Source organism: Lipophrys pholis, assembly GCF_963383615.2.
Source record: "Lipophrys pholis genome assembly, chromosome: 6".
Taxonomy (NCBI): domain Eukaryota; kingdom Metazoa; phylum Chordata; class Actinopteri; order Blenniiformes; family Blenniidae; genus Lipophrys; species Lipophrys pholis.
Genome location: NC_137629.1, coordinates 26,953,477 through 26,969,219, shown reverse-complemented (window position 1 = coordinate 26,969,219; position 15,743 = coordinate 26,953,477). Strand labels below are relative to the sequence as shown.

General features: G+C 42.0%; 2 protein-coding genes across 2 annotated transcripts; both read right to left on the bottom strand.

Annotated features, from left to right (window-relative positions):
- Window positions 1–5,933: 5,933 nt before the first annotated feature.
- Window positions 5,934–12,657, bottom strand: eef1g (eukaryotic translation elongation factor 1 gamma). Its single transcript, XM_080465027.1, has 10 exons — window positions 12,223–12,657; window positions 11,344–11,502; window positions 11,158–11,221; window positions 10,523–10,665; window positions 10,254–10,397; window positions 10,001–10,130; window positions 9,405–9,609; window positions 8,267–8,439; window positions 6,928–7,052; window positions 5,934–6,282 (listed from the first exon to the last, which is right to left on the bottom strand). The coding sequence occupies exons 1-10, from the start codon at window positions 12,232–12,234 to the stop codon at window positions 6,124–6,126; spliced, it is 1,314 nt and encodes a 437-aa protein (XP_080321153.1). The 5' UTR covers window positions 12,235–12,657; the 3' UTR covers window positions 5,934–6,123.
- On the bottom strand, window positions 12,642–15,699 carry polr2g (RNA polymerase II subunit G). The gene is made up of 8 exons (XM_080465028.1): window positions 15,408–15,699; window positions 15,084–15,193; window positions 14,329–14,488; window positions 13,910–13,960; window positions 13,737–13,802; window positions 13,354–13,425; window positions 13,102–13,135; window positions 12,642–12,924 (listed from the first exon to the last, which is right to left on the bottom strand). The coding sequence occupies exons 1-8, from the start codon at window positions 15,564–15,566 to the stop codon at window positions 12,911–12,913; spliced, it is 666 nt and encodes a 221-aa protein (XP_080321154.1). The 5' UTR covers window positions 15,567–15,699; the 3' UTR covers window positions 12,642–12,910.
- Between the last annotated feature and the right edge of the window lie 44 nt (window positions 15,700–15,743).

Below are 15,743 nucleotides of genomic sequence, written 5' to 3'. Positions count from 1 at the left end.
CATTGCAAGTTGTGAGTCACGAACACGAGGGAGGGACTGAGGGGAGAGGGGAAAAAAAAGAAAGAAAAAAAAAAGCACTATTCTGGGATGGCCGCTATAGCAACATAATAAGCAAGGGGGGGCAGGTACTTCCAGGGAGGTTTCCACAGCAACAGGCTGTGTGTGTGGGGATAAATATCACATGCCACAAAGCAGTTTGTAATGTAGTAAGGAACTCTGCTCCACTTTGTTACGCAAACTCTGTAACTGCGTTTAGAGGTGACGATTCCTCACCACCACCACCTCCCCCATCCCCCATACACTTTCCTGTTTTCCAATTCAGCCCGAAGAGCATTTTTGTGTCTGCGCAATAAGGCTCATTCAAACAGGCTGGTGCTGGAAACACCTTTCACAAGTTCAGTCTTGTCTTTGTCGCCATATTTTGTGTCTTGGAAACTGCAGGCCTGTCTGTGTTGCTCAATTGTTTTAACACATCAGACTCCACGGTGTGAACTAAATACACACACTGATACAATGATATGGACGCACATAATAGTGTGTCCCACTGCATTTCTCTGTGATCAATTCTTCTCCATGTGCCACTATTGACAGCTTTGACATATTGAGCTCACTGATAACCGTAGGGCCTCAACATCCATACGTTGAGCTTGAAACGAGAGAATCCGTTGGTGAGTAGCACATTCCAGTCATTTCTATAAATGTCCCGACGCTCCTGGTCTTTGTACGGTTGGAACGTTAAACCCCAAGCAAGTCAATACACGACAGAGCAATCAATCGGGTTGGGGTACCTGTTCACAAAGTTCCTGCAGTCAGCAAGTCCGGGGGTATTCTTTCTCAATAGAATCTGCACACCAACACATGTTAAAACATGGGCGACCAACTGAAATAGCAGGTGACATAACCTGAATTGTATTCAAGAGTTGATCAAAAAGAATATCCCACAGTGGTTCTCTACAGAGCTCTCCCATATTATGACTAACCTGAACATAAAATAGGGGATGGACACACAGGGAGGATAATTACTCATAATATGAGAATAATTTGTTTATCATTTGTGCATAAATACGGTCACACAATACGAACCAGTGGGATTATAATGAGCACTTCAACTCTTCCTGGGCGCAGCACCTCTAAGAAACTTTATCTCTACTTAAACAACAAACAGCTGTTTTTCAGCTCACGGTGCTGTTTGCTTTCTTCTAAAAAATATTGGTAACCAGGTAACAAAGCTAAATTGTGTTGTTGACAACAGCGATATGAAACATGAAAAACACACTTCCTGCGCTCGCTTGGTGTGACAGTTACGTACACCGGACTTCCTGTTTTTAAACATCTTGCGAGATATTTTTATCTGTTGAGATGTAAAGGCACCATAAAGCATATCTCTTCTCATCCTGCTTATTTTGAAACATAAAATTGTCATAGTTTGCTTTTGTTGTTACGTGTATGGTTTTGAAGCATGTTTTAATTCATCTCTAATACACCTACAGCAAATAAAAATGTGTGTTTGAATAAACGTGATGATTTTTTTATTTTTTTATTTTTTACCTTAGAATTATTTGTTTCTATGAGGTTTTGATTTATTTATTTTTTTCCAAGAAATTAAAGGAATAAAGCCTGACCCCCAGATTTCTCCTCTCATTGGGGCCACACCCCTCACTTTGAGAACCACTACACTAAGAGAAAACTCAGTTTCAAAGCAAATGAAATGAGAAGATTCCGCTGAGGAAATTTAAACACCGTAGATTCGTCACACGCCCGAACCACAATCGTGCAGATGTTATGACAAACCAGGATTATATATTTCCAAATACAATGCTGTGTCTGAGGTAAACAGAGCAACAACTCTGATGCAAGACAATAAACCTTTGATGGGGATTTATGTTTTTTCTTCTTCTCGGCATAAGTAAAATCATTCGTTTTGTAGCCATGGTAGTGTATTATTACAGTTTTGTTTGAGTTTGACAACACGCCCCACCTCCACATTCTGGTAATATGAGCCAGAAGCAACTCTGGGGTTTCACGTCCAAAAGCACAGGGGCTGTCTGTTTTCCCCCTGTACCTCTCCTCTCTCTTTCCTCGTGTCACACACTTCTTCTCCCCACTTTTACACTGGCAGCCCCTGTTGCAAGGCAACGCAAACTTACAGGGAAAATATCATTAATAACGGCTCCACTAAACAGCACACTTCAGCTCGCACGTCCGTTACTGTTATTATACATCACAATATCTTGTCTCTCCATGCCTTCTTCAGCCATTTCCCCTCAGCAGACTCACCCCTGACCTCTCTCATTCCATTCCAGTGCTGAATTACTGTGCTGTGTTTTAGTGCCGCGGAGACATCAGCAGATCACGCCCCAAAAAGCACTCTTAGAAGAAATAGTAGAAAAGGAGGTGGGGGGAAAAAAAAGCCCCTTACTCTGATGTGAAGGTCACTTTTCTCGTCGGAACATTATGCATTATTGTTTCTAGATATGCAGTTTTCCTTTCTGTGTAAACCGTACGACAAAACTTCCATTCAGTTTTTCAAAGTACGATTAACATTTTACAGCACTCAATTTGTCCTATTTGCATTTCAGTTTCTACTGTTGCTTGTTCCTCAAATGCAATGAGAGGACAATTGAGGTAAAGCAGCCCACTGGTGCTGACTAAGTATCCATTTTCAAGCTGGAAGTCGAAGCCCAACTTCCAGACTACAGTCTAGGGAAACCCCATAAAAATCTGAGGGTGGGACTGTATATGTGTAGTTGCTCAGTGTTGTTTCTGTCCGCCTGGAGACGTCCCGCTCGCCCACGGACAACAGTTATATGCTCTCCTGTTACGTTCAGACTGTAGCTAAGCTGTAAGTACATTGTTAGCCGAGGAAAACAATGTACTACCTTCATTGCCACAATGAAAATACAAAACGCAAAAAAAACAAAAACATGCATGTTTCTCAGTTTAATCCTACTTTTTTTGTGGGAAAAAAGCAACACCTACAGGAAAGGTGTGTTACTTCTACAGTGTTTTCGAATCAGTGTGTTGTACTGCCTGATCCTTCGGCTCGCTGTTCACTCCCTTCTGCTGGCTACCTCACCCTTTTCCAGATGTGTGCCTTTGCACAGCCAGATGCTCAGCACATGCATACCGTGCCTGAAGCTCCTACTGGGGTCTGACTGCCACACAGGGACCCTGTGTGATCAAACAATACAGCCTCTCTCTGTGTTCTTCCCTCACCACTGCGACTGCTTTTAAGAAAAAAATCTCCCCACCCATCCCCTTTCTGTGTGCGCATGAGGACGTAGAAAAATGTCCAAAGTGCAGGGATCAGGGGAGAGGAAGGAAGGAGTAGTGAGTGTGTGGCCAAGAGAGAAATAAAGACCAAGGGAGAGGAAGGTTGGCAGGACTGGAAGAGAAAATGTTGCTGTTGGCAGAAAACTGCTTATTGTTCTTGTGGCTTGCTTTAGTTTAACATATTAACTCTGAAGCTCCTAAATACAATCAAGGACCAGAGTCCCATATGGTCTTGATAATGGAGCGATTGCATCAGAAAGATTTGTCCCAAAAGGTCTAAAAAAGAGCGATGTCTGCTCACCTTCATTTGGCATTTGATTACACGAGGGAAAAGCTTTTGTAACACCACTCCCTCAGCAATCAAAGGGTTAGCCCTTCAGCAGTGTTGTAACTGCTGCAGCGCTGTGGGTGAAGTCAAAGTTATTTGCTCAAGTTACAGCCCTCTTCCACCATGATCCGCAGGATGGGTGAGTCATGTGTTCAAGGACTTGGGTGCTTCACTGTTGTGGGAACATTTCCATTTTCTGATTTCCATGAGACCGCAGAACAAACTAAAATGGCTTCCCTGATTCAACACCACGGTGGAAAGATGGTTGCACCAAAATGATCTTGAATCACGCTTAGTAAGTCGGAAAAAATGACACATCTGACTCACTCTGAGATGTGAGCCTGCTCTTGTGCATCTCTCGGGTGTGTGTGGATTATGCGGAAGGGCTTCAGATCCACCGAGAGCCTCTAAATTTTAGAGTGGGACAAAACTGAACCACACATAACCGTGCTTCACTGACCTCAAAATATCTCAAAACTTACCGAGGCAAGGCAAAGAAATTAATATACTTCAACTGAATTCACTGGGCTGGTCCAGGCATCTTATTTTGCATGCCGTCGAATAAACATACAGTGAAGCAGCAGACAAAGAAAGAAAGGATTAAGTCTCGGCTGCAGGTGTGGGAAGAGTCAGCAGCAGATGATAGAAGGTGTCCTGCAGACTTTCATCTGATTGGGTGTGTCCAATGAAAAGAGGAGCGTTGTTTCCACAGGCCAACATTAACTCCCAAATAAAGAGGCCGCAGTCACAGCACCGGTCGTTTAAAAAAAGGGTTTAGCATCACACTAAATGCTCAGACTGTCACAAACTTATGCGAGGAAAGTTAAATACCGTTCATGTTTCGAAAATCACATCGTGAACCGAAATCACAACTTCTTCTTTCGTGTTCGATCATGAAGAACTAGGCTGCGAAACATGGCATTTCTGCATTTTTCTGGGTGTGGTCGCCGCGTTCAGGTTTCCATATCTGCTCGTCATCGAAAATGCCTGTCCTCAGATGGCACCACTGTGCACTTTATGTTTGTGCACAATTAAAAGTTTAGAAAATCGACAGGGCTCGGCTTTAAAAAATCTGACCCGAAATGACGAGAAAGTGTGAGTCTGTGGTAAAAAAATCATTTTATAATAATATATATTAAATAACTTTGTGTGAAGTCCACTAAAATATTTAGTGGCAACTATCTGGCTAAGTTTATGGTTCTGGCATCTTAGTGGGGGGGTTATTTTGTATCACCAGGAACAGATTTTATGGTAATGGCCCTCATACTGGGCCATCCAAGGAAAGCGCCATAAAGAGATTTGTTCCAGGCTTCTTCTCCTTGGGGAAGCACAGACATCAAAACAAGAACCCATAGTTTAACGCAGACAACATTCCCAGCCTAGTAAACCACAGTTCAGCCTACTCATTTTCTCTGCTGGACCCTCTCCGTTCAGCAAGCTCCTATAGTTTGTCTCTGCCTGCCCCCTGCAGGCGTAGCAGTGTATAACATCTCAAGAACCTCCCAACAGTAATTTTATCAAAGCGTTGGTTCTGGTGATTTACTGGCCGACAATTTTTAAGATATCTGCCTCTTCTCAACATACCTGAATCAAAGGAATGATCTCAAAACCCATGGTTTCAAATGAGGTCCTAAAAGGAAGGCGAATCAGGGAAACGGCCCCTTTGGATCAAGGCTGAGTAAACCAATTCAACATGGATTTAAGAAAATAAATCCAGATTCACTTTAAAGGGTTTCATAATAGAATACAGTGAATGTTATATACGTTCATTCAATAACAAGAGGGTGCGACATTACAGTAAACTGACACTATGCTAAGGAATGGTTTCACCGACCTCTTCGAGGTTCAACGTTTTATAAATAACTCCAGCTGGTTAGGATTTGAAGTACTTCAGTGTTGTACAAATCTCCATAATTGACTCAAGGTCATTGCCTCGAATTGACTAGATGCAACCAAAGAGAAACCTCGGTTAAAAGATTAAATTCCAACAGAACTAACAGAAATTGAAAATATTGATTTAATAGTTTAACTGGAGAAAGAAAAAAATCTTTCAACAATGTACCCACTCCAAAGCATCCGAATGTTTATGAAGGGAAGTAAAAGGAGCGAGTAAACAAAAGCAATAAAAGCCAATGCAGGCTGTGTACTATGCACCCCTGGTCTAAAGGAAGCGCCTCTCATTTCAGATCATCCGAGCTCGCAACACTTGCCGTCTTGACACGCTATATCCTGATTGACACCATCTCATCTATCATGACACCTTCCCCTTGGCCTCAATCTCAAACGCACCATTATGCAACATACCAAAAGAAAGTAAATTCCAGAGATTGCATTGAGGAAAATTCACTTTATTTCGCAGGTAAAACAAAAAACCAGTCTTGGGGACCACCGAGACTAAATTCAATCCTCTCCAAACACTCATTCCTGTAGTTAAGTAAGCACATGTGGCTGAAAGTCCGTATGTCATAAGTGTTTGAGAGCAGAAGCGCAGAGTGCTTTCGTTGGATCGTCTCAGCGTCCTTTCATTTGAAGATCTTGCCCTGGTTGAAAGGTTTGCCTACGTGCTTGAAATCTCCTTCCCAGGCAAAGTACTCCTTTACCATGGTTTTGCACTCTTCGCTGTCTGGATCCAGCTTGCGCCAGTCGTATGATTCATAGTCGATCTGCCAGTCTGGGCTCAGCTGAAAGATAAGAAAAAAAATTTAATGAATGCAAAGAATTAAGTACCTTCAGGTACGAGCCACGGCTGTCAAAGAGATTCCAGTTCGGCCAATAGATAAAGCATAACATGGTTTGCATGCAAGACAATCCCTGCAGGACTGAACGGCACACATCAAAACGCATGATGACTGCACAGTTTGAGAAGGGGGGAAGCCATTTCACCTTAACGGTCCAAGTCTCAGTGAAGACACCGACTTGTAATGTTAAATATTTGAAACTCAAAACGTTGATTGTGCCCATAGCATGAACCAGCCTATTGCTCACGGATTCAGAGATGACTGGGATGAATATGGTCTCAAGTTTCTCTACCCCCGTCAGATTAAGACTACGTGCCACAAGGAGACACTGCCTTGCCCAATGACAGGGGACGCGTTGGAGAACACCACCAGAACTACTTCCAACGTGTCGGTGATATGAATGGAATACAGTTTTCAAAGTATCCCAACAGATACTGAATCTAAAGCAAAACTCAAAGGCTCAAGCTGGTTACAGTTTACAGTTACTTTCTGATTTTGCAAATGAAAAATGATTCACAATACGAAAACTACTGTGAACAAGTGGCATCCTCAAAGGGAAAGCAGTGTGGGCCCTCATTCAATACTTACAGTGAAGGCCAAGTCCTGCCCTCTGAACACCCAGATACCGGAGATGCTGCTGTCGTTGTTGGTGCCAAACAGGATGACACTGGCAAAGGCGGTCTTTCTGAGTTTGTCCAGGCGCTGGAACATGCCTGTGAGGAGAAGCAGGAATTTCAGACATTTGTTAAATTGTCATAAAGATAGTAAATCTCGCACAACATACTTTGTCAACATCTTTTGACACCGAAACTTCCCATGATTGCCGAGGCAAGATCCCGTTTATACACTCATCTCGATTGGCACAGGACAAAACGACCCACTATCCAGTTCACAACATTTAAGAACATTCTTGTGGCTTAAATACTCAATATTTTTACTCTAGCTGCAGCAACGCCAGCATTGATATCCCAGAAACCCACGCGGCAGGTTTTCCAACTAACTGATGTCAGTCAGTGAAACAAAAGCACATTTTGAAGGCTACAAATTCCAGTTTGTTTATAAACAGACTTTGGTGTGATCAATTTCGGCAACCGAGTTGGAAATATGTGGAAATGGTCTCATTGGTTTATTCTCTGTGCAGAAGTGATACCTTTTATGGGAAGTATAATTTAAAGTTTTTTTTCCTGGTTGAGTAACTTGAAGGACTTTTTGGTCTCCTCAAAAACGCAACCCTATTTTGTTTCAAACCACAGCAAAAACCAACTTATTACTCACTGAAACAGGTTTATTTTCCCCGTCAGACTTGAACTTAAAAACTGTCAGTGGTTTTGTTGGCAGACAGTTTATACTGTGTACCACTTCAACAACCAGTCTGAACCTCAACTGATTTGTCATTTGAGTCAAACACGTCCCTATATTACTTCCAAGCATCGTCACTGATCAAAAATTCTCAAAAAGATGTTTATGAGTGTAGCACCAGCTATTCTGCATCTACAGACTTTGCCATCTTATTCCCCACTTTGAGTGTTTTTTTTATTAAATAAAACATCTTTTATCAATACATCTTGAAATGACTAAAGACAAACGTGCATATCTTCAAGTCCACAGAAGAAAAACCTGAGTAGATTTACACGCTGTGTGCAGCCAAAGCCAACATTGTTTGATTACAAGTGTGTTGGTCTGAAGTCATTCTCAAACAACTTCTCTCCTACGATTTACTTTCAAAACTAGAGGAAAGCTGTCTGAGCCTCAAATGGTAGAACTGCCTCCAATAATTCCCATGGCCCTCGAACCACACAAGCAAATCTTAAAAGTAAATGCAAATAGAAGCAAATGGGCCAACACGTGACTGAACAGAATATCCCCCAGATGAAGGACGTAACCCCATACCATCAGTCTTCCTGGCTCGAGGTGTTTGCCGACTCACCTGTGATAAGGTTGCAGCTCTTGAAGGTGAGTGTCAGCTCCTCTGGGAATTTGTACTGAGTGTACCAGATAGAGTACCCCTCGCGGTCAAAGTTCTCCCAGAAGTGGGGAAGGGCTACTTTCAAGGTGTCCTCGTTGGAATACTTTCTCTTGAACTCATCCATGACAAATGAGCTGCAAAAAGACAAAAGTGTAAAGGCATGTAAGAAACGCATTTGACATTTAGAGGAAGAGAATGGCAAGTTGATGTTATTCGATGATGTTTTGCTTTACTGTGTGGGCCTGCTTGGCGTGATAACCTGTTAAAACGCCACTGTAGCATTAGCACTGCAGCTAACATAGCTCAGTTACTGTTGCATGATGGACACGGGGTAGGCAGAAACAGTCCAGCTCACAAACATTCAATAGAGCTCATAGGATCGACTTAACTGGCTGAAGATCAAGAAATGCTGGATTTGAGGCTTAACACTTTGATATGGTTTTCGACCCATGTAAAATTGTTGAGAAACGATATAATATAGGATCTTTAAAGCTAAATGCTGGCTGTGCCAATATACCTATTTTATCACTTGTATCTCAAAGCCAACATCTAAAGAAAATATGAGATTCTATTGAAATTGAGCCAAATACCAGCTCATTTATAGAAACTCCAAGACCAAACTGTTGAAACAAGCCTTGGTTGACGACACAATCACAGCTCTATGAAATACTATACAACCTACATCTAAATCCAACTAATCTTTTAAAATCTTAAGTATTTATAGATTTAAGGCTCAATCGTATTTGTGGCCACAGCATGAACCAGCCTTTGACTCACTGAACCAGAGACGACTGGGATGAATATGGTTTCAAGTTTCTCTTTCCCCGTTAGATTAAGACTTGGTGTCATGATAGGACACTGCCTTGCCAAACAGGGGAATCATCACTACTCAAATAATCTGCACACTACAAATCTATCTAAGAGGTAGAAAGTTAAATATGTTAAATCAGCAGAGTCTTGTTACAACTAATCATTTATCTTCTTCTGAAAATTATAGTTTAGACACTTTATTAGCAATTACGTTTACAGAATTTTTTAAGACCCAATTTTCAAGACCAAAAATTCAAACCTTTGCAGAAGGAGAACGCAATCCTTTTACCTCTTTGACAGGTGTGCATATGGGTCCTTGGTTTTGGGTTCAGCAGCCAAAGCAGCGTCACAGTCGTCTACGTCTTCCTCGGCAGCAGGCTTCTTCTCCTCTTTCTTCTTTTCCTTCTTCTCCTGGGGCTTGGCTGACTCTTTACCGCCCTTCTCTTTCTTAGGTGGGGCCTCTTTCTTGGGCTGCATCTCAGCAAATTTCTTGGCTTAACAGTCCAAGGAAAATGAGTTTCAGTTAAATATTTACCCATACTGTACACGGCTTAGCGATGATTTCTAGATTATGAACAATTTAAAGTGATTTTGAGCCTTACAAGTAGATAATTTCCACGAGCAAACAACAGGACAAGCTTATGCTTGACAAATTGGAGCCTCCTAAACTCATCTGCCAGGGCAGTTTGACCCATCTGACAGTGGTGACCATTTCAAGAATGCCTGAAAGCCAAATATTCCATATCAACGAGACGCGGACGTTTGTGAAAAATGTTGCCATGCATAGTTGTTGAAAGGAACGTGTGCATGTTTTTAAACTAAATGCACCAGATTCCATTTCAGGAAAACCTGACGTGGCCTCTGGCGTCATTGCTTTGGACTCACCATCAAACTGAGCCATCTTCTCACACAGCTTGACTTCTCCGAGGATAGCCTTGAACTGAGGCTGGTTCACGCAGGTGACAAACCAGCGAGTTACATTGGTGTAAGGCTGACGGAAGGAAGGCTCAAGGACCTGCGGCAAATAGAAGCATTGAAAAAGATTCATTAAAAGCCCAGGTGTCCTGCTGAGAAACAACTAGCTATCATGTAGAGGGTGGAGCAGAATGAAAAGTGATGCTTGTACGACATGTCCCACCTGTTTATAAAGCCAGATCATGGAGCAGACCACTGAGATGTCAGCAAGGCTGATCCTCTCCCCCACGAGGAAGGTGCGGGTGTTCAGGTGTTGGTTCAACACTGTGAGTACCCGCTTCACATCCTCCTTGGCCTGTTCTGTCGCCTAAACAGACAAAGACGGAAAATTACTTGCATTCCACGCAAAGGGGGGTGGAACCCAATGCTTTTAAACCTGTAATCAATTCATTTCTAAGTTGTCAGTGGAACAGAAAATGCAGCGCACCACACCTGCTTGTTGAACTGCATGATTCCCAGAGTAGGGAAGACCCATGCGCTTGCTGGAGGGATGATCTCTGAATCAGCAAAGCTAACCCACTGCAGCACCTGGGACGCCGCCTGAGGAGTGGCCCCACGCAGAGCATCATTGCTCACTGTCGGCGAAAGATCGGAAATGGTTTAAGTCACCGTAGAAGGTAATGTGGAGATCCATTTGCATGACCTGGCTATATGATTTATGGAAAAACAATGCATCTCACTTCAATTAAAATTCACATTAATGTTGGAAGTGATGTTGTAGGTACTGTAATGTGACCACATCATGAACCAGCCTTTACCCACTGAACTAGAGACGGCTGGGATGAATATATGGTCTGAAGTTTCTCTTCCCCCGTTAGATTAAGACTTCGTGCCATGACAGGACACTGCCTTGCCCATTAACAGGGGACCATATACATATCCCACAAAGGGGACTTTAACTAAGTCAGGGAATGTTATAATGAAGGAACTCCTGGGTTTGTGACTTGGATTTTCCACTTAAAGCAGTGTAGTCCGGTATTATCACCTGCATTCAACCGCACCTCTGACCAAGCTGTTCACACATTGACTAAATGACAAGTGCTTTCAATCGTTTCATCAAAACTTACGGTAGTGAGCAATGGCATTACTCTCAAACAGACAGAAGCCGTCATCTCCCTGGTAGGCTGGAACCTAAAAGACAACACACCCTAATCTTAGCCAGAGAACCAAGACGTGTGCGCAGAAGAGTAGTCAAACAGGTTGAAAAGGTTTCACTCAATACTTTAAATACAAAAGGCAGAAGCAGCGGTCACCTTGCCCAGAGGGAAGTTGCTGATGAACCCAGGGGTACGGTTCGTCTGTCCGAAGGTGAAGGCAGGGGGGTTGCTGGCCACTTTGAGGCGAGCACCGCTGTACTGGGCTGCAATCTGGGCCTTGAAGGCCCGCCAGTTCTCTGGGTAGGTGTACAGAGTCTGGAAACACAGAAAACGACACAAATTCACAATCAAGACGGTGTGCAGACGCTAAAACCCTATCCAAAATGTTATATCTGCTGATCTAAGCTCCTGCATCGAGGTGGAAACGGAAACATGATACCGGGAGATGTGTAACGTGGACAGCTGCTCCAGCGCGAATGAATGACCCTTTACTGAACAGATGTGGCCATTTAAACCGCAGATACACAAATACCAAGCAAGGCAACAGAACATAAAAGGCATGAAGGAATTGTGATTAACGCAGTTAGTTTCAAAATGCACGAGCAAATATATACGAGTTTTGATAACGTGGCTATCGATTAGCTTTAAACGCTAATCAGCATAATGTTCAACTAATACAACGCCCGTCTGAAAGTTAAGAGACCATAGATCAAAATACGGATCGGATACTCAGATAATAAACTGAAATCATGCGAAAAGTGCAGGAAATGTGAGCCACTATGTTGAATGTGGGGAAGGTAACGTGGCATGAGGAAAAGCAGCGTCACTTCTGGACAGCGAAAGCTAACACAGCGTGAGCCCCCCCCTCCACCAAATTCTTCCCAAATAAGCCCTAAAACGGACACTTGACAATCAGGGGGTCCGGTCCGTGGGCATAGCTGCTCAGTGGGAACTCAGATGGCGCTGATTTACGACCGATTGTCGGATCTTAATACAGAAAAAGCTGGGACATGGCCATCTCTCCATCTTACTCACCCCTGCCGCCATCTTCAGGACGAGAGAAAGAAAGAGCGACGTCGCCTGCCGGTGACGTATTTACGCTCGGAGGACGTGCGCGTGCTTGAACCAGGCGCGCCCGCGAATGACTTTCCAATGGACGGGACCCCATCTTCTATCAACGCATCTTCTAAGCATTTGTCCACATTAAACACTAAACATATTAACCCCCTTGAGGAGGTTAATTTTTCTGCATTTATCCATCCTGTTTCTCGGGTGCGCAGGAGAGTTCTGGCTCTGAAGAGCTGACAGGGGGTCAAAGGTCTTCTTCAGGGGCCCGAAGTAGTGACGTGTCTGCAGCGTGATTCAAACCTGTGAACACCCGATCTAACGTCCACTCTGCATGTGTACATATACAGCCGATACACTTGCATGATAAGGTAACAAAGACAGAAACGTAAGAACAAATTAAACACTTTATTACAGCTTGTATACAAAAGTATAATGGGAATGATGGATTCTACAATAAACCTCACTTTTATGGACTGCTACTGAACGGTGCTCAAGATTACTCAGCATCTCTGTTAGCAGTTTTAAAAGAAATTAACAAATGAGACTGTAGAGCATACTAAAACAGTAGTCGTCTAAAGCCACCAAAGAAAACAGCGAAAGCGTAATTGTCCCATAAGAAAGAATAAAGAAAAAAAAGGTGCTTCGCTGAGCTGGATCAGCTCACAAGACCTGACAACAAAGAGAAGACAAGTTTGACACTCCAATAAAAAGTTGTATATGCACAGAAAATATTTTTTTACAACATGATTCAGATTCTCCTTTTTGTGTAGAATAATGGTACGTTATGTCAAATATTTTAACAATTGTGACCACATGAATCACACTGACCCATGATCAAATACTCACCCAGATAATCATCCATGAGAGAGCCAATGGCAAACTAAAAAAAACAAAGACAGTTTGTTTTGAATTAAAGGCATATACACGTCACAAAAATATCATACAGATGAGATGTAATAAAACATTTGTCTTATTTTTTTAAACGAATGAATTAACTATATTCTTTCCAAACACAGAATTAAATACAGCTCCAATATCATCATACATTACCAAGACTAAGCAATATATGTATCTACACTTAAAAAACAAAGCATTTACAATGTCATTCTTGTCCACTCGCGTTCCAACAATCTTCAGTCGGATCTCGTCATCTTGCTGAATTACAATGTCCTTAAAGACAAAAGGGAAACGATTAATAAATGCAAAAAACAAACAAAAAAAACAAAACCGCTACTGAAAAAACAAGAGGAGCAAAACAACAGCAAGAGCCTTTACAGAGTTCTATACTATACTAAAGTTTCCTTTAGAGATTACCGTCGCTTATTATCATGGATACGTTTCGTTTATGTAATTGTCTATTTTTATTTATTTTTTTTTTAAAGTAGTTTTTTTTCCAATACTCTTTTGTAATAGCATTATTTTTAACCAGACCTAAAAAAAAAGGAAAAAAGAAATGACCATAAAATAAGAAAGATTCGTACCTCATCAACTGTTTTGTAACAGGGTGGATTGGAATTGGGATCAAACTCCATTTCCGAGGGGATTGACTGCAACAACAAATTCCTCATATGATTATAAAGGACATCAAAAGTAAACTTTGGAGCGTATTAAAAAAAATTGATCTAGTTCGACTGTAGTTTTCAGGTTGACTCACATGGCGAGAGATGAAGCAAGACATGGGACCAATTTCTGTGAATAATCCAACCTGCAAGACAGGGAAACATCGAAATCTCATCGGAAAATAATGAACTTGGAAGCTGCCTGCATTAACAATAAAGAACTGTTGTAGAATTCAAAAAAAACGTAAAACTTTTAAAAGTACCATATTTGAGCATTATTGTTATAATCAACCTTTGCCAGTCACTTTACTAGGTGACTACCATTTGTATCAATTTTATCAGTTAAAAAACTAGTTATAATATTTGGGACATTTAAAAAAATATCAACTATTGTTCAGGAAAGAAACAGAAAGGAAAGGTTTTCTTGGCTATAAAGAGGGAATTGGTATATGATGTATAAGAAACTGAAAATATGTTCCAGGCTGATTAACGTACTCACGGGTAACCTGCTCACCTTGTTCACCTGAGTGACCACAGCATCAACCACTTCACCTTTAAATGGGCGAAACACAATGGCCTTGTACTTTACAGGATAGAGGACGAAGCCTCTGCCAGGCTGAATCACACCGGCCCCAATGTTGTCAATGGTGGTAACGGCAATGACGAAGCCATACCTGAAAGAGAGGATTAAACAAATGATTACTGTGGACACATCATGCTGCCCTGTCCAGTTTTTACCCTTGACTTGGAACTGGGATGAGCTCCAGCTCCCCAACAACCTTAATTTGAATTAAGTGGTGGTATTGATAAATGGAAAGACTACTATTTTATTCTCCCATGTGGAACCAGCTCCCAGATTCACTTATAGAGGCTAACACTGCTCTACTTTTAAGGTTAGTCACAACACTTTTCTTTTTAATACATGTCATTAACATTCTGTCTCTCTCTCCTGTAATCTCTCTCTCTCTGTGGAGCGAGTGGATTCATGTCTGGTTGCTTAGTCTCTGTCCTGTCCCTTTCTCTCCTTCTAGCCAATAAGTGCAACTGAAACAGCAGAAAGTCTCCACCTCTGGGCCAAGTTCTGCAAAGCTTTCTTGTTAAAAGGGAGCTTTGTCTTCCATCTCAGCAACGCTTGTCCATGTGTATTTGTCTCTGTAAAAATGCCTTGATGTGACTGTGTCCCATTTGGCGCTATAGAATTAAAATCAAACGGAATTGATCCTATTCCAGGTAGGAACATGTTTAAATCGAGGAATGTTGACAACTCACTTTCCAGTACATGTACCCTCCACTTCTGTGAACAGCTTCTGTTTCACGGTGTTGAGGAGGTTAGGACCAAAATACCTCGGATGTAGTAGAATTTCATGCTCCAACGAAATCTGTGGGCAAAAAATAACACCATCAGTTCCAACATGTGAGGACTTTATTATGAACACTAACTACGTGGATCAAGCATGAGGAGAAAAAAAGGACCACAGATAGAAACTTTCTACTTGTAAAATCAGACGTTCTGCACATTGGCCGCCTTCACGCTCGGTAAATGTTAGCCGTCTATAAGTGCAATCAGGTCCGAATACAGACAATAAAACGTACGTGGTAAAACATCTTATGTTGTAAATGTCCGTCCCGTTGATATTTGTTGTTATTGCTTTGATATTTTATCCGAAGCGTTTTCGCGCATTGAACGAGAAACTCCTGACTTCCGGGTAGCGGGGTCACGGGGCGGCGCTTGCCTGCGCTGACTTTTGTCATTCAAGAAACTGAATATAGAATTTTTTTTCTCCCTGCAAATATGTATAGGAATCCAATTTCTGTAGACAAAAAAAGTATTTTATTGCATATTAAAATAAAACAGAAATGGATGACGTTCGGTCAAGATAAATATAAGATAATGTTACACTGCCCCTGGTGGTGCGGAGGGATTACTGC